This window comes from Cotesia typhae, unplaced genomic scaffold, assembly GCF_013202065.1.
Source record: "Cotesia typhae breed Kobodo isofemale line unplaced genomic scaffold, CoteBio_Ctyphae contig_11, whole genome shotgun sequence".
Taxonomy (NCBI): Eukaryota; Metazoa; Arthropoda; class Insecta; order Hymenoptera; family Braconidae; genus Cotesia; species Cotesia typhae.
In genome coordinates this window covers 94,540-119,243 of record NW_027423711.1, presented here as the reverse complement: position 1 = coordinate 119,243, position 24,704 = coordinate 94,540, and the positions used below count along the sequence as shown (strand labels likewise).

General features: G+C 26.9%; 3 protein-coding genes across 17 annotated transcripts; all 3 read right to left on the bottom strand.

The window, feature by feature from the left end:
- Positions 1-851: 851 nt before the first annotated feature.
- LOC141538506 (uncharacterized) lies at positions 852-10,210 on the bottom strand. 8 transcript variants are annotated; one of them, XR_012481066.1, is made up of 8 exons: positions 9,871-10,210; positions 7,182-7,740; positions 6,676-7,112; positions 6,299-6,602; positions 6,105-6,213; positions 5,306-5,608; positions 3,594-3,720; positions 852-3,259 (listed from the first exon to the last, which is right to left on the bottom strand). XR_012481066.1 is itself a non-coding variant. In XM_074260041.1 (8 exons), exons 2-7 carry the CDS (start codon positions 7,681-7,683, stop codon positions 3,635-3,637), a joined length of 1,761 nt encoding a protein of 586 aa, XP_074116142.1. In that variant the 5' UTR covers positions 7,684-7,740; positions 9,871-10,210; the 3' UTR covers positions 852-3,259; positions 3,594-3,634. The 8 variants fall into 8 exon arrangements, 6 of the variants coding, with proteins under 6 accessions (XP_074116142.1, XP_074116160.1, XP_074116133.1 ...); XM_074260041.1 differs by having other exon boundaries at positions 5,286-5,608; XM_074260032.1 differs by lacking the exons at positions 852-3,259; positions 9,871-10,210 and adding exons at positions 8,666-9,437; positions 9,547-9,848 and having other exon boundaries at positions 3,435-3,720; positions 5,286-5,608.
- Positions 10,211-10,337: 127 nt separating this feature from the next.
- LOC141538497 (zinc finger FYVE domain-containing protein 1) lies at positions 10,338-13,725 on the bottom strand. The gene is made up of 6 exons (XM_074260010.1): positions 13,619-13,725; positions 12,520-13,321; positions 12,058-12,433; positions 11,724-11,985; positions 11,210-11,657; positions 10,338-11,140 (listed from the first exon to the last, which is right to left on the bottom strand). The coding sequence occupies exons 2-6, from the start codon at positions 13,295-13,297 to the stop codon at positions 10,917-10,919; spliced, it is 2,088 nt and encodes a 695-aa protein (XP_074116111.1). The 5' UTR covers positions 13,298-13,321; positions 13,619-13,725; the 3' UTR covers positions 10,338-10,916.
- An 834-nt stretch (positions 13,726-14,559) lies between these two features.
- Actn (alpha actinin) lies at positions 14,560-23,899 on the bottom strand. Of its 8 annotated transcripts, XM_074237741.1 has the most exons (11): positions 23,705-23,899; positions 23,378-23,575; positions 22,801-22,929; positions 19,176-19,410; positions 18,767-19,102; positions 18,565-18,654; positions 18,274-18,359; positions 17,494-18,116; positions 17,239-17,410; positions 16,202-17,164; positions 14,560-16,107 (listed from the first exon to the last, which is right to left on the bottom strand). In XM_074237741.1, the coding sequence occupies exons 3-11, from the start codon at positions 22,900-22,902 to the stop codon at positions 15,949-15,951; spliced, it is 2,766 nt and encodes a 921-aa protein (XP_074093842.1). In that variant the 5' UTR covers positions 22,903-22,929; positions 23,378-23,575; positions 23,705-23,899; the 3' UTR covers positions 14,560-15,948. The 8 variants fall into 8 exon arrangements, with proteins under 8 accessions (XP_074093842.1, XP_074093835.1, XP_074093797.1 ...); XM_074237734.1 differs by lacking the exon at positions 18,565-18,654; XM_074237696.1 differs by lacking the exon at positions 18,274-18,359 and having other exon boundaries at positions 18,569-18,654; positions 23,705-23,898.
- Between the last annotated feature and the right edge of the window lie 805 nt (positions 23,900-24,704).

Sequence of the window (24,704 nt, the reverse complement as noted above, 5' to 3'; positions counted from 1 at the left end):
CAAAAAATTATGGCAAAAAAAATATGACACTGAAATTAGCCGCCAGCTGTTAATTTAAAATTTTTTTTTTAATCAATTAATTATAATAAAAAAATGCTTCTAAAAATTTTCACTTGTGATTTTTATTAATTTTCACATGTGGAATTTTTTAATTTAATTTTTTTTATAATAATTTAATTGCTATAAAATTCTAAAAAAAATTTTTAATATCTGTCAACTTCAGTGTCATAAAAAAATTGACATTTAGAAATTTCAAAAAATTAAAAATGCAATTTTTTTAAAATAATTTTTTGGAACTAATTTTTTTGTTAAATAAAATTTAAAAATTCTCTAGTGACTACTAACTTTAATGTCATTAATGTCATTTAATAACAAATCAATTACAATAAACAAATGCTTCTAAAAATTTTCACTTGTAATTTTTAATCAATTTTCACATGTAGAATTTTTTAATTAAATTTTTTTTATAATAATTGCATTATTATAAAATTTTAAAATCATTTTTAATGTCTGCCAACTTCAGTGTCATAATTTATAAACATTCTAAAATTCAATAATATTTAAAAATGTAAGTATATGAATTTAAGGAGTAAAATTTTGATTATACTTTAAGCGGTAATACCCGAATTGATTGTACTAACTAACACAAAATTTATCAACAACATTCGTTATAAATCGATAAAATTTCAATCTTGTTATAATACAGTCGAATCTGACTGTGATAATTTTTGGAAGATGTGTACATCATCACGTCAATTTTTTCTACAAATTATAAACAAGATAAGAAGATTGGTGATGAAAAATTAAACTCTAAAATTAAGGATTTGTATGTAATAAATATAAAAAATAAATAAACATTGGTTATACTTTATAGTTTAACGTTTTTTTAAATTACAAGCTAAATTAATAAGGCCAAAAACTTAACAAATATTTTACAGTTTGTTTTCTTTAACGTAATTAGACAATAGTGTTTATGTAATATGTCAACAAAACATATATGAATATAATTATAAATATAAACATTAATATAGATCTATGTATACATACATATTTATAATTTATTTCTACAGAGAAAAAAGGAGGCTATTCGAAGTTGCTACATAAAATGCACTTTGTTGATCTTCACTATTTTAAATTATTTCTTTTTTGTTTATAATTAAAAAAAAATCAAAGAATTCTCATATAATTTAACAGGTATTCTGATTACAACATTAAATCATGTAGGAATTATTATCTTTGACACTTTTAAAGGGAAAAAAAGTATTTATAAATTTTTGGACGTTTTAAATTGTTCGTAAATAATTTTTTTTGTCCTAGTATTCGATTTACCTCCCCTTTACCATATGTATATATTTATATTTGCTTAAAGTATAGAATAAAACAATAATTTATATTACGGTATAAATTAATAATATGATAAATTGATTTTATTTTTTTACACATATGCTAAACTCATTCAAATTATAAAGTTTTTTAATTGTTATAGTATGTACATTTATGGTGTTTTTTTAATATTAAAAAATTTTTAGCATAAAATTGACAATGTGGGGAATTTTTTTGAATTTTTTTTTTTTTTCTATAAAATAAAATTTCAAATTTTCAAAAATCCAAATATACCTACTAAAACTTTATCTCTAAAGATATTAATTTAATTAAACAACTTTAACAGTTTCAAAAATGAAAAAAATTTACTAAAAATTTTTGATGGTTTTTTTTTCAAATTTATACTTGCATATCATTTGGCACAATATAACGCAATTGAAACAAATGAAACACGATGTGGCATTTTGATTGTCCGTTGCTAGGTATATATATATACATATATATACTTTTATGCTCTCAATTATGTTCGTATTCCTTTTTCTAAAATATTAATAATTATTACGTGTTATTGTTCTCTGATAATAACGTTCAAATTTCGATTCATAAAATAACTCAGCCGACTAGAGTATTTCATTCGATATCAGGTGTTACTGGTGTATTGCTTACTAACCATGTGATTTATTTAATTTTTCAATATTATTTTTTTACATGACTAACTTTATTTAATTTTTCATATTAAATATTTTCCTTCAATTCAACTATTAGTCTTAAACTACTATCTAATTTAACGTTAAACAACTTATCATAGATAATAACAATTGTATGATTAAGCTATCTTATTTAATTAGTTTAGAATAAACTACATGGAAGATCCGACCTTCACTCGTAGAAAATCAAAAGTAGTGTTGAAGCCAGAAGTATTATGTAATTTATGTCTATATATATTATGGTTGTTGCTATAATTTGTCACATTGACTGATGATTTAATTCATTACTTAATCAATTTCATTGTTGCGTATTTTTTATTTTTCATTAATGAGTCTCATAAAAAAACATAATATATAATTATAATTATAAACAACAACAATAACAACAACAAGAACAACGCGATAAATGTAAAAAAATTTGAAACTGAATTTTAATAATTCGTTCATGATACTTAAAACAAATAAAATATTATTAATTATAAATTATTTGATTCGATAAAATAGTGTCATACATAAAATTTACTTTATTATTAAAATTTTTTCGTATTTCGTTTCTTTATCTATTGCTGTTAATAGTAAATGACTGCAAAATTGATACTTGCATAGAAAATAATTAATCGAAATGACAATTTTGAAATTTAAAAAAAAAAAAAAAGATTTTTTTTGCTTCAATGATGAAATCATAAAAGTTCAAATATAATTTAATTAGATACTATCATAATTCAAATAAAATAAACTTAAATAAAAATCATAATATTTCTTTACAAATATTAATATCGCAGTTATAAATTACATGAAAGATCTATTTCTATCGACTTTTGTTTTTTAACAAATAAAATTTAAATTGTAAAAAGTAAAATTATCATTAAATTTATCAAATTGTTCAAGTCATATTAATATTTTACTACATAAAATAATATATTTTAAAATTGTGATGAGATAGAGCTCTTAATATTCTGTAGAATAAAAATTATGCATTAATATTTAATTATGAAAAAAAAAAAAAACTAATAAAAACATTTACATAAACGTCTTAAATCTGAGACATAATATATCAATATACATTTATATGTATGTAGCTAACATGATTTTTAATATTTATAAAATCTATGACACCTAAATAATAGTTTTTAGTCTATATTTTTTTCTAATTTTCTCTTTATATTAAGTAAACTGTACATCAGCGAACTCGTTAGGAAGAGCTTTTATCATATCACACGAGTAAAGCCCTGTAAAAATATATTTTTTCTTCACTTTTTTACACTTTTCATTTCTTACTTTGTTTTTTTGTACAGTATATATAATAATAAGAAGCAGCTATTTTATATATATATATATATATATATATATATATATATATATATATATATATATATATATATATATTTTGTTTTAACAAACGAAAAAAAATAAATAAATGACAATAACAGAAATTATTAAAATAACTTGATCATTATCGGATATCTTAAGTATATTGTCTAGTATTTATTGACCGAAAAAAACACTATGATCTAAAATTATATCTTTATTTCATTTAGTTGAAACAATTAGTATATTACATACCTAGAGCAGTTTAAGTAATAAATATCTCAGATCACATATAATCACACGGGATCTGAGACTTTGTTATTTACTTTCCAAGGTGTATAATAACTATTCTGGCCAATTGAAAAAAAGATATACAGATGCACTATAACAAACAAAATTAAAAAAATCATCAAATTATAACCTTCATACAATATTTTTCAGAACAATAAAACTTAAAAAATGAATAATTATTAGTCTTGAATTGTATTGCCGTCAAAAGAACGTCTATTACTTGTTGCATACAAATTATCGGTCTTAGTATTGTGATAAAATTAACATATGTTAAAAATATGATTAAGATTCTTTAATGATTGTTATTGTGAACACATCAAAATAATGAAAGAACTGAAAACAAAATAAAAGCAAGCTTTATAAAAATGAAGATCGATTTCATAAAGTATATTGTCTAGTTTCAATTATTCCCCAAATGTATATACTTATCATTAATGTAAAAAAAGATGAACTATAATAATTTTTTTTCTTCAATGATTTGTAATTCTATTTTGGTATCGTTGATGATGATAACCTCTACTTTTGTTATTTTTTTTCTAAATTTTAAATAATTTATATTTTTTATTTTCTAATTAGAATGTTACCCGAACGTATATCAGTGGTATGTACAGCAAAATACATTTTTTATCTAATTACTTTTTCTTATATTAATGTACCGCTAATTTTTATATCATTATCTTCATAATTCAAATATATTAATTTCTTTATCCATATGTTTATATTAGGGTACTTCATTTCAGAACAATATTTTTTTTTTTTCAAATGATAATTAGATAATAAATTCTATACATGAAACAAACTTTAGCATTTACGCAACGAATATTTCGCGACATTCGTTTTGATTTGTAGTGTAATTACTCACTATTTCATTGAGTAGTTGAAGTAAATATTTTTATTACTTTGTACAATTAAAAAATTAAAAATCGGATTTTTACCGAATGTATACTTGAGAGTTACCATTTTTTTGGTAATTGATTGTAAATTTATTTTTTTGCTTAATAAATTAATTTTATAAAAATGTTATTTAGAAATTATTTTTTTACGTCAAGCTATTGAGCTATAAAAGTTATGTTTGCTCAACGAGAACTTAAAAAAAAAAAAATATTGCCCTATAATGAAGAACTCTAATGTATATTTGTATAATTATATATAATCTGTTAATTGTTAAATTTTCTAACAATATGCATAATTTTTTCATATTTTTTAAAAGTTTTCTTTTTCCTAATTCTCAATATTCATTTCTTTTTCGATTGAATGAATAACTTAAAATTATCTTTGATTCGTGAATGATTCTACTTTATATTTTTATGTATTTCTCTTCTTAATTATTATTATATAATTTTCCTATTATTGCTCATATTTCAGTGCTTTTTTTTTTTTTTTTCTAAAACACTTACCATGTCAAATAGAGATTTACTTGCACCAATAATAATAAATATTATAAATCTCTATTAAATTGTAATAGAAAACAAAATGAATTTCCATTATTTCCTTCACTATTCATCAACTATCTCTTAGAATTTTTTTTCTTGAAAATATAACTTTGGCCACTGCATGGAGTTGACGTACAGCTAATTGTTAACTTTCGTTCCGCGTTAAAAAACAATTATTTTTTACACGGAAGAAAAAAAGTATGAACAAACACTTATCACTAACCCCGAACTTGTTTAGGATACCTGTTGCTTCCACCCCACTCGCGCCAGCGCTTACGTCGTTTGTCAGGTAGACTAGAGTAATCGCTCGAGGTGATGCGCCGCTTTGATTTAGACGAAGATACCTGTATCAATGGCAACTTTATGGTATGATTAATTACAGATGTACTGACGGTGTTGATAGGTATCTCTTGAGCACTATTATTAATGAAAGCGGCTCCGGCAAGATTGAGTAGAGCATCAGCTCCTTCAGCTATTTTACGTTGTTCATCCACATCATTGACACTAGGTCTTGTATTATCTAAAATTGAGCTGTTCGACGCCTTACTGTAAATAAATTTACATTTTTACTGTCTGTAAATGAATTGAACTTCGAGAAATTAAATGATAAAATGTAAATAAATTATAGATATCATACGAGGTGCGAATGATGAAAATAAACTGTTTTAATAAATTGTATAGAACTAATTGTAAAACAAAAATAGCTACTTAGCTAAATAAATATATTATTATAATTATGATTATTATTAAATAGGAAATATTTACAAAAAAACAAACTCCTTTTTAATAACTTATAAAAACGGAAAGTAATATATTGCACACTAAGGAAGAAAAGTAAAAAAGTTTCCCGTCGGTATTTAGTATGTGATTATCTTTTGTGTGAAAATAATAGTTGTGAAAGGTTTGCTAAAATCTTCATATGTCTATTTTTAAATAATTTTTTCTATACACATATAATTTATTGATGAAATTGGAATGAATATCAAATTTATTTCATTTTATATAAAATTTAATTTAATTTAATAATTTAATAAAGTTTTACCTGTCAGATTTTAAAGAGGTTATACAGCTGTATGTATGATCTTCACTGGAACTCCGCGTAATTATAGGTATCAATTTTTCTGGCTCAATATTTGATTTTCGTTTCCGCTCTGAAAAAATAAAAAGCATAATTAAATATTTTCAATCAAAAAAAGACTGATAATTAATTCTCAATCGATATTACTGTAGTACTACCTTTATTGTGATTAAGAATAATAGGTCCGTGTTTAAAAGAAAGCATAGCAGCTGCAGCAGCATCAACGTCACTGTCAAATTCAAGTTCTGAATTGTCAATTATATTACTTGATGCAAGCTTCTTAGATAAGTAAGGGAACAATACAGGATCAGGAAGTCGTGTATTGGTATTTTTTTTCATATTCTTGTCTGGCGAAGAAAGATTTTGTCCAGTTGGCGGAGGAAAAGGTGCTCGTGATAACGCTTGAATTAAATTTGGACGATACTGGTCATCTACCATCCACAATGAACCCTTTCCTAGATTCTATAGATTTTAATGATAAATAAAATATTTAAAAGCTGATTAAATAAAAACGTAATAAATATAGTTTACATACTGGTGCTTTTTCAACTTTCCGAAAACACTTGTTCAAACTGAGATTATGCCTGACCGAGTTTTTCCAACCAGTTGGTGCATTTCTAAAATAGGGAAAATGATCAAGTATCCAAGCGTAAACTTCTTTAACTGGTAATGCCTTCATCGGACTGTCTTCAATAGCCATAAATATAAGGCAAGAAAAAGAATACGGTGGTTTACTATTTCTATGCAAATGAGGATCATAAGGAATATGAGTAGGATGCTTGTTACGATTCGAAACAGGCAAATTATTGTTGTTCAATGATATCTTCACTTGATTACTTTGTTGCATGCCGTTGTAAGAGTTTTTTCCGGTATCCTGATGGAATGGCTCGGATTTTTCGTGAGTCTGATCAGAGTTTTGATAACTCAAGCATAGTTTCCCTGCTCCAGGTGAACTTATTTTACCATTATTTTCTGAAATTTTAATTATTTTAATTTCTACAGTTTATAATTCTAATAATTATTGTAAACTTTTTTTTTTACCTGGAAAATAATTATCGTCAAGACTTGAAATTGAGTTGGTATTTTCTGAAAGTTCTGTACTATCTTCGCATACATTATTATTATTAATATTATTATTATTCGTATTATTATTATTGTTATTATTAATCTTATTATCATTATTATTGTTGTTATTAATAAAAATATTTTCATCTTTGATATTTTTGGTAGGGCTTGAAATTTCAAGACCTTTAAGAAGATTCTGTTGATGAAGCCACGTCAATGATGTAAGATCATCGTCAGACTGATTTAGTTTAGTTATCAATGGGTTTCCCAAATCGTTAAAATGTTTGACAACTGTAGGATTGCTGATAACATCTGATGAAGCTACATCAACTGTAGCGATATTGCTTTTGTCAGCGAATGCACTAGTATTATCTGCTTTTTTGAGTGTCACTACTGAATCACCAATATTGAAGACTCGTGTAACGGTTAAACCACATGTAGCCACTAAGCCCGATGCATCGGGTCTGTCCGGTGCCATTTTTTTACGGAGTTTATTATTTTTTTAAATCCTTGTAAACAATAAGTTTGCCGATCACTAAAATCATTAAAAAAAATTTATTATTATTAAATAACAAAATTAATTTATAAATAATTATTTATGGATGAATAAATAATGAGATGTGATTAAATGTGCTACACAAAAGTAAATGAATTAATTTAAATATTTGGACAGGATAGGAAAAAGGAAGTTGCCACCTCGAATTTCATCGGCTGGCGATTATCTCTTCGTTCTTGATACAGGCATCTAATTTCAGTTATGTTCCTATCTAAATATAAAACATGATGTGCCCGTGAGAAAAAGAAACCGTCGACAACGTCGTAGACGTGTCGTCAGAAATAGCCACAGTAAAACGCGTTGTGGCGCTGCAAGGACCACTAATATTCTTCTCTATTTAACTTATCTTTTTCTTTTTTTTCGGTTTTCCTCTACGAAGAGTATAACTAAGTTAGTATGCCCACGTTGCTATGGCAACAGCGTATATAGCAATTTTAATTTTGCATCTTCAATAATTTTAAGTGAAATTTAATTTGCTCCTTTTGAAAAATAAAATTTACACAAGTAAAATTGTAAGTCCTCTCATAAAAACTAACAAAGTCCAAAAACTTTAAAAATTAATTTTAAACTGATTCCTAAAACAATAATAAATATTGAAAAATTAATTGTTATTCATTTTATTTTTAAAATTAATTGTTATTATACCAAAGATTGGTAATAATTGTTAGGATTTTTTTTCAATAACAATCACATAATATAATTAATAAATAAATATTGAAACCACGGATTAAAGAAAAGTGTCATAGTTATTGATAGTGTTCACTTTGGCGGCCATAAATGAGTATGATGTTGCCAAGCAACGACAAACTGGTTCGACAGTGCTTAACAACTCGACTATACTAACTTTCTTAAAGTTATAAAACTGATTGTTTTATCAATTTTATGGTAACCGATAGTAACATACTTTTTTTTGTAAATACTCTTCATGAAGAACTATAATAACGTAACAAAAAATTGGCAAATTAATGTGTGTTTTTTTTTTTTTTTTTTTTTTTGACGTTGCAAGTTTATTCGTATAATAATCTCAAACCCAGCGGACCAATTGCGCCATTTGTTTATCCTTTTAATGAGGCGACAAAATGGTGGGTAACAATTTGGAGCATTCGCAACTGCAAGGAAACAATTAATTTAAATCAAACAAGATTATAAACTAATAAGAAAACACAACAATGAGTAAATTTTTGTGATGATAATAATAGGTGATATTGATGTAATTGTTGTAATTATTTTATTTAAAGCAGTAATAAACAGAAAATGGTTCTGAAATTTTTATTGTATCATCATCACTGGGATAAATGTATTTATACTATAACGTATCTATTGTCATAGTTTTTTTATATCATTGTTGTAAATCAATAATTATTATTACATGATTAAATTTTTAAAACGATTGATATATCATGACGAGGCGTAGAAAATATTTAATAGATTTAAAAAAAAAAATCAAATTTTTTAGATTTATAAGAAACATGTGTTGCAATAAATACAAAATAAAGAAAGTAAATATTTATTTTCTGTGATATAGTATTGTTAAATTATCGACATTATTAAAAAATATTATAAAATGCACGAGACTAAGTTACTTGTTGAATTCAAATATGGAGTTGATAGTGATTACGAAACTCGAGTAAGCATGAAAATGGCTACAACGGTATCATTTGCACACAACTTAAAACCTTTAGAACAAATTAAAAAATTTAAAATTGTAATATTATCATAACATGATAAGGTATTATTCAGAATCTCACACCATATCAAAAGCTTTTAATAAAAATTTAAACGTACAGCTTGATTTGATTTTTTACTTGGCCGTATTTTCTCGTATGGTTATCGTTCTATTTAACGCGTCATAGTCGAAATTCAAATTGAAACTTATTATTCCTCATCTTAAAATATGTATTAATAAATAAGATGTTTTTTCTTCTATCAAAAAAATATATTTTTAAAAATTAATAAAATTTCAATCAGCTATCTTATTGAGCATGATAGCATGATTGCACGTTTATTTTATTTAAATTTAAAAAAAAACAACAACAATGGTGAATAATATCACAATCACATCACATCACATATTATTATGATATTTATCCGTAGTAACAAAGCACTTACGTGTACACGGCAATAGACGATGGCCTTAGAAAATTTTATGAAGACGAGCATTGCAAGCATACACTCATGCATCTACACAACACTGCACAACACCCAGCTGATCTGAGACACCATGTTGAAACGTCACAAATTGCAAAAATATTCCCAACAATAGTTTCATTTAGAAATCTACAGTCAAGTTTTTACGCAGGTATAATTGAAGCGTAGAAAAAATTATTAGCGCTAAATTCAAATTAACTGAAAATTTTAGAACACTGAAGCTAGCCGTCAGCTGTTAATTTAAAACATTTTTTTAATAAATTTATTTTTTGCGGTAATCGGAAAAATATCATTGGAAAGTACAATTATTATCTGAAAAAATTTATTTAATTCTAAAAGTAAAATTGATCTTACAGACACTAAGTTTATTAGATTTATAGGCGGTTAAATAATTAATAAGTTACTTTATAATAAAAAAAAACTGGATGTTTTTGTTTAATTTATATCATCTTTATTCAAATTTAGAAATAAATACTATAAAGTTGTAAATAAACAAACAATGGAATGTACTTAACATGTTTTATTGTATTTCTGACATTTGATGAAAATGCGCTTTCGATAGTCAATTCACAGCCCGGTATTGATTATGTTGCATTGCAATAAAAATTACTATTATAAAATATGTTTATTATACCAGTAATAATATTAGACAAATATAAATCATTTTTAATATATAATATATTATCAATCACGCATTCTCTAATAAATTTATATTTTAATGTAAAAGCATGCAATGATCGATATTCAAATAGGCTATATTTATTTAAAAAAAGATATATCCCAATTATGGCACTAATTTTTTTTATATTCAATTTTTATGTTAATAAATAAAATAAAATTTAATATTTTTTATCATTGAATAGTATTATTTAATATTGTTTCTAATCGATAACGAAAATACTAGATTAGAATTTAAAAATAATTTTTTTTTAATCTTTAAACTAACTAACGTTTAAAAATAATCAATAATTTTATATATTTATAATAGTTGATTAAATTCTATCAGGTCAATCAATATTTATGCAAGAATCACATATACGAACTGGATTATCCCAACCTCGACGAGGTACAGGTTTACGATTTTGTGAACAATTTTGACATACACCACGGCCACAATCTCTACAATGATGAAAAGGTAAAATATCCGAAAAAGGATTTTCACAAATACAGCAATTCATCAATTCGGAATCAGGAACCCAATACGTTGGTCGGACAGTATCTTTAATCAATGCTAAATAAAATAATATGTTTATTAATATAATCATATTAAAGAATATTAAATAAGAATATTAAAACTTACATTTTGAATAAGTCAATACAGTTCCAAATGCGTTTAAAGTTGATACAACGTGTTCGCTGACTTTTCTAACACTAACATCTTCAGTAGTATCAGAAGTAGTTTCATTAGAATTAGTATCTTTTGAGAAACAACCATCGCAAACACGTACAGGTGTAAGCCAATTTCTCGCAGGAACAGGTTTTGTCTGAGATGAGCAATTAGCACAGAAACCTTCACCGCAGGAACGACAGTGATGTTTCGTATCACAAGGACCAAATAAGCTTTTACATTGGTGGCAATTTTGAATTTCATTATTAGGACGCCAATAAGTAGGTGCAACTTGATCAGCGACCCAAGCAGTAATGGCTTTTGTCGGTTGAATGGAAGCAGTTGTAACAGCTTCAGTAAGATACGCTACACTGTCAATTATTTTTTGAGCTGCATTCTGATTCGATAATGCTGAATCAGGCTAAAAAAAATAATTTGTCAGTACTTAAGTTGTTAACAATAAAAATGTATTCTACTAAATACTTACTACATTCCAAACATGAGTTATTTCAGTACGCACTGCAGCATCTTCGGGATTTTTATTACCATACCAATATTGACGACTGCGATATATTTCACCACAATGTGGACATTCAATAACATAACCAGACCATGCGTATTTTGCCAGCCCATACCAACTACTGTCATTTTGAGGCAACGTGCGACTCGTCACTATGACTTCATTACCATCGGCATGACATTTTTTACAGATATACACCAAGTTTTCATATTGATGTTGATAGCGGCATCTGCAATTGTATCGAAAAGTTCAAAGTAAAACTAAATCAATGTTAAAGTTTATGTTCTATTATTATATTTACTTAATATCACTGCAATGAGGAATTCCTTCACGCAGGTGTCCCATGCTATTTCGACATCTGCTGTCACAACTACGACATTTTACTTGACAAGTAAAATACTGATCAGAAAATAAATGATTAGAATTATTTTCAATTGCTCCAGAAAATTTATCATTTAGTATTTTCAGTGTATTGTACACGTGATACGGGTTTCTTGCCGACCGTACGGTCGTATTATATAATTCATTTTTAATAGCATTACGAAGAGGGTTGTAATTTGTTGGTGGGTTCAATGTTTGAACACCAACGTATTTTATTGAACTGAAAGCATCAATTTCCAATCTCATTTGAGTGAAACGATTCCGTAAAACATCTTCTGCACTTTCTTCTGACGTATCTGAAAAATATATATTTTAAGTACTTACTTAAAAAAAAAAAAAAAAAAATATATATTTGTATATTTTATAAACAAAATTAATATACTATTTGATAATATACGAGTGTGCCAAGTCTCATGAAATACAATAACACTTGGACCAAGTGTATGAGTAGGATTTAATGTTCCTTCTCTTCGGCTTAATGCTTGTAATGCACTTTGAAAATGTAAACTATAAGCTCTTGATGCCGCACCAAAAAATGTAAATAAATCCATGTGTAATCTTTCAGATCTTGTGCGATAAATGACAATGTCAGAAATAGCAAGTACTTTAAGTAATAATCTTGTTCGTTCATTTTCATGAACGGTTATACCTAAAAGTCCTTCTGTATCTAAACAAATTACTCCAAGTCGTGGATCAAATGCTGCCCAAACTCCTAAAGTACAGGAGTTTTGTTCATTTGAAGTTTTAAATACTTCTTTACCATTAAAAAAAGTTTGGTTCAATGTATGTGATTTGCCATCTCCAGTGTTTCCAAAAATAGATACAACTTTAATTTTTGAATTTTTTTCAGTAAAACCAAGTTTAGTAATGAATTCTTCAGCGTTAGTAACCTTCAGATATTCTTTGCCATCAATTAACAAAAAACTGTTTGAAATTTCGGAAAAATTTGAAAAATTTTTATCAACAGGCTCATTTAAAGTCGACATTCCATTAATAGTTAGGTCTCCATAATTTGATGAAGAATCATAAGGAAAGGTATATGTAGGGTTATACATATCTTTATTGCAAGTAGATAAATTATCCATACTCTGCATAATAGCAGGGCTGTTGGAGTCTGTTTTATATTCTCCATGGAGATTGTAATGTTCCAAAGTGCTCATTGTTCAGTCAAAATATTTTTTTTTCTAAAATAAAAAAAAAATCACATATATATAAAGACATAAATCAATGAGGTATCAGGAAAATAATTAATTTCAAGGCAAAAATAAATGATTAAATGTATCAACAATTTTTTACGAATATACACGGTACATTATTCACATTATTTTATTATGTTTACAATGTGACGTTTATCTTTAAATGGTATATTCATCAGGTGTATACATATATAGTATACATGAAATAATTATTTGTAAATATAGATATTTCAACAGAATTTAAACTATGTGACAGATAGTTTTTGTTGTATCTGTTATTATTACCTAGTGTGATGACACTTAATGACACTCTATTCGATCTAATAACAAAACATAAGATAATTTTGCACATTAACACACTTATATTGCTGCGCAAAACTAACTCACTCTCGAAACTATCGACAATGATAAATCAGATGGCGCTTCAGAAAATCAATTAAAATTTTTGAATTTTAAAAATATAATATTAAAATAGTAGACATATGATACTTTTTAAATTCAAAATAAATGAAAATAAATTTAGCAGATATTTAATAATTTTTTTTAACAAATAAATGATGGCAAAAAAAAATTAGGAAAAAAAATTGACATTTAGAAATAAAAAAAAATTAAAAATAGAATTTTTTAAAAATCATTTTTTAGAACTAATTTTTTTGTTAAATAAAATTTAAAAATTCTCTAGTGACTGTTAACTTTAATGTCATTCAAAATAAAGTAAACAAATCAAATATTTTTGGCTACAATCAGCTGATATTATTATTAAAAAAATAATCAATTAAAAAGATTCAATTTTTTTAAGTTGTGGCTGTTAAAATAATCAACCAACGATTAGTTTAAAATTTTTCTCTTATCAAGTGACTTTAAATTTGGAGTTTTAGTAAGTCTCATGAATATATGATGCATTCTTACCTGAAATCGTCAGTTAATCCATCAATTTGAAGATATCTGATAGAATCATATAAATAAAAAACAGGTTTTTTTTTTATTTGTTTATTTCTCAAAGTCTTTTTCGCTCAAAATACAGTGACATTGATTTATATTGCATTATTTTGATGATACAATTCATAGATGAGCTTAACGAAAAATAATTATTTGTGTTTAAGTTAGATGTAATTACAATGTTATTGTACACTTAAAATGAATGTCAATAATGGGATTGTGCGTGCATATGCATAAAATGGATGATTGTTTTTTATATATATTAAAAAAATTTCTTGTTGTAAGTATAATCTTTTTGAATAATCGAGTGTTGCTCTACTTTGCTATAAATTAAATAAAAGCGAACAATATATAGTACGTAATAAGATTAAAAATAATATATATGTATATATGTGTATATATACATTATATATGTATATATACATACAATGATTTTGAAAATAAGAAGAAAGCGTTAATATGATAATTCGGCTACTTACTCAAGTTTTTATTTTTTTGTGTATGGAGCCATTTCAGAGAAAAATAAAGATGCAAGATACAATAATAGTCCCTGTTTCGAGCAACCTAAGCAAGTAACCGAGTATAAACATAAACAAGTTATTACTTTAATATGCGTTGATTTTAATATATGATATACATAAAAGATGATACCATGACAATCGAGTTCATTTTTTTTTCTTATGATTTTGTTCATAGATAGTAAAATGATAAAAAATCATTTATTGTATAAAGATAAGAATTTTTTAAAATTTGATTTTGATATTGATATATACGTTGATACGTCGCATCTAAGATATTTATAAAAATAAATAGTCTGAAAAAAACATTATTTTCTTCATTACGCTTCGTTATCATTATAGTGATACGACAAATAAATAAATAAATAAATTTGTTTCTCTCTGTCTCTCTCTTTTTTTTTTACGTTTTTTTTCTTTTTATCCGCATCAAGTGCGTCTAATTATATTTACCTTACTATATAAGATTAATAAAATAAATTTCATTAGTAGCTAGTTATTACTTTTATCTTTGAATTTAATTCAATCGTTCACTTCGTTGGGTTGCTCAATAATTTGTAAAACAACTATCATATCGAGTAAAATTATTTCATTTTCGATTATCGATAAGTGAAACTGATATTATTACTCGAATTTTTTGATATTAGTCAGTAAATATAAATTGATTTTTTTTTTCACATAATTATTTCAATAAGTTAATGATCAAATATTTTATAGTCTTAATAGATTTTTTTAAACGACAAAAAAAGAAATTAAAAATTTTTTAATATAAATTATTCAAAAAATTAAAATAAATAAATTTTTTTTTAATGAAAAAATTCATAAAAGTAAAGTTTTTAAAGCCAGTTGATTACTAATTGGCTAAAAAAGATATGGCAAATGTATATTTTGCTTTAAAAAATAGCGCTCGTTTTTTATCGACTAAAACCGTATATCAAATATAGTTTTGTTCGTCACGCCGTTATTTTAGGGCGAACGTTGGAAGCTTTATATTCATTGAATGTACATGTAAGCGATAAAAACTGCAATGATTTTACATCTCGTATAAATTTCTTTTTATGTAAGTAGTGAATAAGTATTAATCGTAAGCGCTTTATAGTATTTCTGACAAAGATCATAAAACCATCTTACGATTATATTATTATAAAAATTATAATAGCTCTAAAGATCTGATTCGCCATAGAGAGCCGTTGAGAACGAGCGATAATCAAGGGCACCAGGCTGAGCATTAGGTCCTTTGTAAGGTGGCATTCGCTGAATACAGTATTCTGCTTGATCAGGTGGTAGTTCTCTCCTTAATTCATCAGCTAAGATGTATGGCTAAAAAAATTTAATTTGAATTAAAATTAAAATTAATAATAATAATAATAATAATAATAATAATAATAATATGATTTCATATAACTATATTTACCTTGTCACCAGCAAGTATACGGAAGCTGTCAATAACCTGTTCAGCAGTATCAGTATCTGTAGATTCGCGTGTCATAAAATCGAGAAAGGCATCAAATTGTACGTATCCTGAACTATTAGGGTCAACAATTGCAAGAATACGTTGGAAGTCAATGTCACCTTGACGATCTTTACCAATTGAATAGCCAAGTGATACAAGGCACGATTTAAATTCTTCAGGAGCTAATCGACCAGTTCGATTCTTATCGAAATGATTGAAACTACTGCGGAATTCATTCAATTGTTCTTGTGTAATACCTTTAGAGTCACGAGTTAGAATTTGGTTTTCAACTTCATTGATATTACGATTAATAGAGGTCAAAAGCTGTTCCCATCCAACACGTAATGTTTCCATGGTATATTGAGTGTAGCGATTTTCAAAGATCATACCTTCCTGAACAGCTTGATGAATTTTTTCAAGTTCTTCAAGATGTGCTTTGTATTGATAAACTGCTTGTTCATATTCTTTAAGACGATGCAATTGATCTTCAAGTGTGCCTTGAAGTCCAAGACCAATAGCGGTGACTGCATCAAGTTGTCGTTCGATCCATGGCCCAACAGCATTGGCTTTTTCAGCAAATTGTCTGCGGAGGAGTTCGTTGTTTTGTTGTTTACGCAATTCTGCTTGAAGTGTACCATCACGTTGTGGTACCAATTGCCTTACGTCACTCCATTTTTTCGTAAGATCCAAAGCTGTAAGAGTAGTGTAAGGATTTTCAAGTCCACCAGGAATCTGGAATTGTTTGACAATAGATTCAACTTCACGAACTAGGCCTACAATCGAGTTGTATTCTTTATCGGCTTCACCAAGAGTAGCTTTGAATGCCGCATGGGCATCCATTAGACCTTGAATTTCTTCCATTGTATGAACAATAAACATGTCAACTAAATCTTCCCTCGTTCCATCTAGCCAATTATTGAACGGCTAAAAAATAAAGTAATTATTAATAAAAAAAGTTCATAATCTATAAAGAATGTAAGAGTAAATAGTCAACATACAGCGGCACGTTTGGCGAATTCTAAATGAAGTACGTCAATTTTTTCAAGAATACGTTCAGCTTCGTCAAGGGCTTGACGTCTACGCTGCGTCAGAGTTCCTAAACGATCCCATTGATCACAGATACGTTGGCACCTACTATTTACGGAAGCGCTGTCATGGTACTCTAATGTGCTATAAAAATAAAGCAAACAATTTATAATAAAAAAAAAACCCGATGATTGATTTATGAGTTAAAAAAATAGATCAATATTTACTTGAGCTCTTGAGCAATTGCTGCGATTTGTTCTACACGATCTTGATGTGCAGCCAGATCAGATTCAAAAGCCTCATGTTTTTTCTTCAAAGCCTTGAGTTCATTGAGCTTACATTGACGGAAATGCTGAGACGTTAACATCTCCTCTTTACCTGTAGTCCATTCTTCATGTGCATCAGCTTTATGCTTAAACTTCTGTGCTAAATGCTCTAAACGTTCAAGACGCATCATTTCGGATAGAAGCCATTCTTCAAAAGCTTTTTCAGCTAACTCAAGACCTTTCCAGGCTTTGTTAATGTCAGAAACCATTTTGCCTTCAGTGGGCATGTAAGCTGGTCGATTGCTAAGCCGAAGCTTAGTCTGAAGTGTGTTGAAGTTCGTTTCGAGTTTAGCTTTTTGTTCAACACGAGGAGGCTTGTGTTTACGACGATAAGTTCTGTATTCCTCGAGTTTTTTTTGACAACCAGCGAGAGAATTATCAGTTTGTCGACTAGCTAACCAAGGCATAGTTCGTCGAATCCATTCTAAAAGATCGGAAGCCAATCGTTCGTACTCTTCCATTAAACGTTCATTTTCTTGATTTACCTTCAAAACTTTGCAAATCCTATTTGCCGCAGTCTCCGCCTAAAAATTATTCCATTATTTAATTTACAACAATCTAATTTGTTACTTAAATGATTAATCAATTCTTCGTGCTTCGTGCAGCTAAGCTAGTTATTAATTAATTAAATGATTTGATAGGCTTTTTAAGTTATGTAAATATCACTCACACAACACACACCTTTTGTGCTCCACTGAAACAATGGTAGTATGAGGAAACATAGGTCATCACAGCTCTCTCATCAGGCATTGCCGTAGTTCGCATGTCTATAAAAAAATCACAATCGAAAAAAATACTAAACGTCATGCTTTGTTAAAATTAATTTGATTATTAAAACAATGTTAATAACACGAGTAAATAAACGATGTTAATGAAAAATAAAACTTTTATCTTAATTGTTAAATAGTCGTTTAATAAAATTAGTAAGGAAATAAATCATGGGGTAAATGAGCTTGACACACGACTTTTCGCTGACCTGCTGAGCACCTTGAAAAGCGTGGTAGTAACAAGACACGTAGGTCATGATGGCTCTTTCGTCCGGTTTAGGAGTGTTGATTAAATCTATCGACCGTAATAAATTAAAATTGATTCTCGAATATATATGATATGTATATATAATAACAAATGGATAAATAGGATAAAAAGGATCTTTAAAAATAAATTCATATCTCACCATCTGGATCCAACATGCGTGGAATATCAAGATACTTCTCAGCAACATCGAACGCTGTATTGAGATTCTCTAATGGATTATCTTTACTCAAACGATTATAATCAATAAGATCTGGACGATGACGATGAATAAGAGCGCAAAAAGCGAGACCATCTTTGAAGGATAAATGGAAGTTTTGAACATTAACGTTTTTGTAAGGTGCTGTTTTCCGCTGACACCATAATAGTAGACCTTCCTTTGCGGTCATTTCTTCGACAGAAATATCCTGAATAGCAAAGCGAAGAATTATTGTCCAAATCATACCCAAAGTCATCTTTAAATTTCCATCGACGATTTCTATAATATATTGTAATTTGTAATAAAAGTCTCGTTAATCAAGGTATAATTAATTTTAATTAACAAAATTTACCTTCTGCTCCAATGGAAACTAACTTAACGCCCTTACTAGCAATATAGTCTAAGGCTTTATTTACGTTGGCTATTTTATGGAAGCGCATTTTTCCACGATCAGGTCTCGGTAATGTCTCACCCGAAATTACTTCTAATAACAACATAAGTTTTAATCCATTCCTGAAGTCGTCTTCGATTGAATCTATCGAAGTACCAGCTTTTCGAAGATGCGAATTGCACCATGCTGTGAATGTCTGCCAATAAAAAAAAAAAAGAGAAACAATTAATAAATATTACTTTATAATTCAAAATATAAAATAATTTTAAAATAAAACAAATTTTGTTTTTTAAATTTATGATCATAATTGTTATTTTTATAAGCTAATTTTATTCCGTACTTATCGGAATTTTTGTCAAGCTATTTTATTAATTGTGAAAGCATTTGATTTGTATTTTTTTAGGGAATAATTATTAACTTTTTGAAGTTTTGAATTAGTTGACAAATAATATAATTTTCTGTACTTTTAATAATCAGAAAAATTTCATAAAGTTTAGGAATCTATTAAAACGTTCTAGTAAACATTATTTACATCTATATATTTCAAATTATCTATAAAAGAAGTATTACAATAAAAACTATTATCTTGTCACAAAATATATAAGATAAGAATGATAATTAAAATCTTTAAACTCTAAATGTCACTCTAGAACGTATATTTTAGTAACGACCCCGATAACTCTCGTATTTTATAAGCATTTATATACATTCATATATTTATATATATTGCCCTAAATAAAAAAAAAATAAAATGGTGGAATACTTGAAATTCAATTATTTTACTAGATTCTAAATTACAATACACATCAAAATTCTTTTTATTCAATGATATAAGCAAATTATTTATTATTTGACATTTTTTAATTAATTTCATTTCAATAATATAAAAACTTCCTTTACTATTAGATTTATCAATGATAAAAAAAACTTTAATCATGTATTTATATTTATTAAAAATTATTAAAGTCAAATAATAGAGTAGAAAAAAATGTTAAAAAAAAGTTTTTTCTAATATTACACAAAAAATTACGGTTATAATTAATGCGACAAGTGAATATTGCTTGAAATTTAATACTGAGTAGTTTTAACTTGCCCCGCGCGAACCTAATTTGGACATGAGCCCACCCTTACCTCAGCCCGCGGACTTTAAGTTCTATTTGTAAAACATCAGAATCTAAGTCTCATCCTCCCGCGCGCGTCGCTCTATTCGCTGTATTTTATACTTTATTTTGTAGCCTTCTGTTTTAATATTTCATTTCAATTTGTTTTCTTTATATTCTATAATTATAATTCCACTTTTATTTTTTATAAAGTTACTTTTTTAATGGATTCAATCAACTTTTAACTCATTTATTTATTTATTAAATTATAGTTTAAGACTTAATGAGCTCATACCGTAGATATTACTTTTTGCTGCAAAGCTTTAATCTTATTAGTATTTTTTTTATTTTACAAAGTTTAATATTTTTATAAATTTTTTTATATACATTATAAATTCTATCGATAAGAATTAATAAAAAAAATATTTTCTAATTTAATTAATTTAAGATATAATTTAATATATATTGTTTATTATTTTCATAACAAAAAAAAATTATGTTTTAACTTATTCAATTAATACAACCAAGCTTCGTCATAAGTTAGCTTTAGTTATATTCCAACTTTCTCAATACTTTTTTTTTTTTTTTTTTTTAAATAATGTTTCAATCCTTTATATCATATCCTGCTTTTTCAACGTCCTTCTTTTTTATCGCTATAACTTCCAGAACTCGATGACGAGTACTAGAATGTAAAAGTTTGAGTCAATAAACAATAAAGACAACGGATGTGAATAACACTCGTATTATAAATTTAATCTATTAGTCATTTTCCAACTATTTTTTTCTTTTTTATTTATAGCAATATTTTACTAAAATAATTCATTTTGAATGCCAAACGGCTAATGATATAACTATTATGCATCAGAATGTTCAATATACAAATCATATAATTCTGGGACGTTTCATGCATTTATTTACGCAAGTCTTGATCCCCAGATTGAGTGAGTAAGTGAGAGAGATCTGGGGATATATTTTTGTAAGACATCAGGCATTACTTTTAGACGAGCCGTTGGTGACGCAATTGCTGCTTTACAACTACCGCAATGACTGCTTAGTAGAGGTATCTAATAAATTTTAAGTTTTACGCTATAAAAATTATTTACAGTTGAAAGTTTCAAATTGTTATCTGTATTATACCTCTAGAAACAAAATATGATTTGATAAGTTTTAATAGTAACCGATCCTATGAGTCAATTCAAATAACAATTAACTGATTAATTAGAATGGTATTTATAAGAGATAAACATTCTTCTTCGTCATCTTTATCTCAATTCAATCGTCACTGCATCATTGTAGAACACTAGAGAGTGGGTCACCCGATTCCAATCCAAGTTGGCGCGTGGCCTAAACACGCTCCCACCAAAGGTTAACGATCCTCATCTCATGATATTGTAATTCACTGGATAAGTTTGTTCGTATAATTTAAGTTATTCGTGAAATTAAAAATATTTAATATTGTTAAATTGCTTTACCTGACCTTGAAATAGTTTATTAAATTTTTAATTTTATAATATGTAAGAATCTTATAATTTAAGCAGCTAATTCTCAGTAAACAGCTAATGGGTCCTCGACCTCGCAAGTATTTATAGGCCGATACGTTCGTCTCGTATACTGAATTTATTTATAACTATTTTTCTTCATCTTTATTACTCGCGTCTAAAGAAAATATCATCATAAATTTTACAAAATCTCGAAAAAAAATTTTTACGGATTCGTTTATTTAATAGTTTTAATTTTTAAATAAAAACTTGATATTTATTTTCAATACTGACATTGATTTTTAAAACATTAATTCAATAAATCAATTATATTTTTATAATTTATTTTAGAATTGTAAGAAGACTAGAGTAAATTTAGAAATAAAATCTCAATGTTAAAGTCCGCAACCTCGACAATTCCGACTCAGCGTACAATTATTTTTGTCGTAAAGTCCAAAAATACGTTTTACGAAGGGCTAAATCCGTTTTATCATTATTATTAAATATTTAAATAGCTCTGTTTTATTTTAACTATGAAATATAATCTAACTTCTTTATAACTGTATTCCAATTGGACTTTTAAATTTAAATACTCCCTTGTATGTAAGATTCCCTCATTAAATTTTCGTCTAGTCGGTTGTTCTTGACCTGGAATGCAGACTCAACAATTTTACATATGCTTGAAAATAATATTTGAGACTGCAAAATGACTACGTGGCTATTATCGCTGTGCCAAAGTCACTATCTTATCTTTAATTACCAAATAATTTTACCTATAAATTTTAATCTAAGTACAGAAAATTACACCTTTCTTTCTTGTACTTGTAAAATTTAGTGAAACCATAAATACACCTAAATTCACAATCACTAAAAACACACAAATATTATTATTTTAAAAACAAATGCTTCAACAATTAAATAATATAATGTATAACATAGTTTTAAATAATAAAGTAAATAAAGCTATTATTATCTAACTTAAATAATATTCGCAAAACTTTCACTCACTTTTTTCTGTTGTTTTTCCCAAGCAGGATCAAGTAATCCTTCTCGTTCCCACTCTTCTTCGGGCTCCATGTATCCATCACCATACGCTTCCATATCGTTCATTTTTCCGCGTGTACTTCAGTCTTCTTCCTTTGACAAAACCAAAACTTTATGACACTTTATATTTTTATTTATTTGTGTATTAATAAAACAAAGTTTCATTGAAAACTTAAAAAAAAAAGTGTAGATCTGTATATTTTCTAAGTTATAATATTAAATATTAAAATTAAAATAGCTCGCGAATTTTTTGTTGACACCTTCGGATGCAAACTCTAAATATTTTCGGCTTGTGATATTGCACTTACAAATTAGACAATGGTATGATCGAGCGTGAGGGTGACTGATTGGTGTAGAGGGGGAGAAAAAGAAAGAAGTTTGACGTAAGGGGCGTTATTAAAGGTAGCAGTATCTACATACATATGCATGTATATAAATAAAATATTTATGATAAACGATAGAGAGAGAGAGAGAGAGAGAGGAAAAGTGACGAAATAAAGAGTAAAAATTTATGATACAAAAAAGTTTATGTTAAACGTACCCGCTAACTCTAGAAAAACGGTTACAGTTCGTGTCGTTCTTTCTCTCGCACTAACCCCTCTGTTACAAGACCTTTTAGACGGTTTGATCGTCGACGTACAAATCCCCACTCTGTTGAGCCACTATCGCTCAATCCCCTTCTCTTTTCTTTTATGTATTACTTACAATTTTTATTTTTATTTTTTAAATTCATTCTGTTCTGAATTTTAAAATAATTTATATTAAATTTTTTTTTATGTAACAGGTATTTGAAAAACTTGACATGTCAAGTTAATTATTATTTATTGGTGTAAATATTTGAAATTATGTATAAAAGCAGCAGACTAACCTCCACTTGGTTTGCTCCAGAATCCACGAGGACGATAAGCGGCGAAACAAAACAGACGTTCGAAAATACTTAGTAGGAGTGACGTATTACTCGCAAAACCTCATTCACCCACGCGCGACAAAAATAAGGTGTATAAATTTATGCTGATCGTATTGTATAATTTTTCGGAGGGTCGAAAGAGTTGTATTGGTGACAGATCATTCGCAAACGGGTGCGTCAAGTCAACACTGTAAACATTTCTACATATATTAAATTCGTTATTGAGAAAACGATTACTGTTCCACCGGTCAGTATTATTTTGAACGTAAGAGCTTTCTCAGTCGACATTCTATTTCACCAGATGGCACCATCAGACAATGTTCTAAAATGTCATAATGCCGCAAATTTCTATTGTCGGAATTCGGATGACATTGAAATAAGTAGAAGACATCCGACGATTTATTTCAATTGTAATTAAGTAAATTAAATCACTGCCAGGAGAAAAATCCTGAAAATTCTCGCAAAGAGTACTAAAATATCAGCTCTTTTGAATGAAAATTAACTTTGCAGATAGTTAATAAGTTTAAGAATTTTTGTAACAAATAAATTATGGCAAAAAAATTTATAAAATAAATTGACATTTAGAAATTTTAAAAACTACAAATGCAATTTTTTAAAAATAATTTTTGGAAGAAATTTATTTGTTAAAAAAAAATTAAAAATTGTCAAGTGACAGCTAACTTTAATGTCATCTATTTTGGGTATTTTTGTTGAATTGAATTAATTAAGTATTACTTTGTTATATTTATTGATTTTATAAATTTTTTGTTCGTAATTTTATTTCGTAAAATATGAAATAATTATGAAAATAAAGTTAGCCGACATCCAAAAATTTTTAGAATTTATTTTATTGAAAAAATTATTAAAACTAGTGAATTGACATAATTTCACAAGTAGAAAGTTTTAAAAATTATACGTGCAATTTTGTAAAAAATTTTTTGTTCTAATTTAATTAATAAAA

Coding starts and splice junctions, on each gene's coding strand:
- LOC141538506 (XM_074260041.1), bottom strand. CDS start 7,683: ATGGCACCGGACAGACCCGATGCATCGGGCTTAGTGGCTACATGTGGT. Junction 6,214..6,298: donor TATTCTTAATCACAATAAAG/GTAGTACTACAG, acceptor TTATTTTTTCAG/AGCGGAAACGAAAATCAAAT. Junction 3,721..5,285: donor GTATCCTAAACAAGTTCGGG/GTTAGTGATAAG, acceptor TGTTTGTTATAG/TGCATCTGTATATCTTTTTT.
- Actn (XM_074237741.1), bottom strand. CDS start 22,902: ATGAACGATATGGAAGCGTATGGTGATGGATACATGGAGCCCGAAGAA. Junction 18,360..18,564: donor TCAAGGTGCTCAGCAGGTCA/GCGAAAAGTCGT, acceptor ATTTTTTTATAG/ACATGCGAACTACGGCAATG. Junction 16,108..16,201: donor GTATACTTGCTGGTGACAAG/GTAAATATAGTT, acceptor AAATTTTTTTAG/CCATACATCTTAGCTGATGA.
- LOC141538497 (XM_074260010.1), bottom strand. CDS start 13,297: ATGAGCACTTTGGAACATTACAATCTCCATGGAGAATATAAAACAGAC. Junction 11,986..12,057: donor CCTCATTGCAGTGATATTAA/GTAAATATAATA, acceptor ATACAATTGCAG/ATGCCGCTATCAACATCAAT. Junction 11,658..11,723: donor TAACTCATGTTTGGAATGTA/GTAAGTATTTAG, acceptor TATTTTTTTTAG/CCTGATTCAGCATTATCGAA.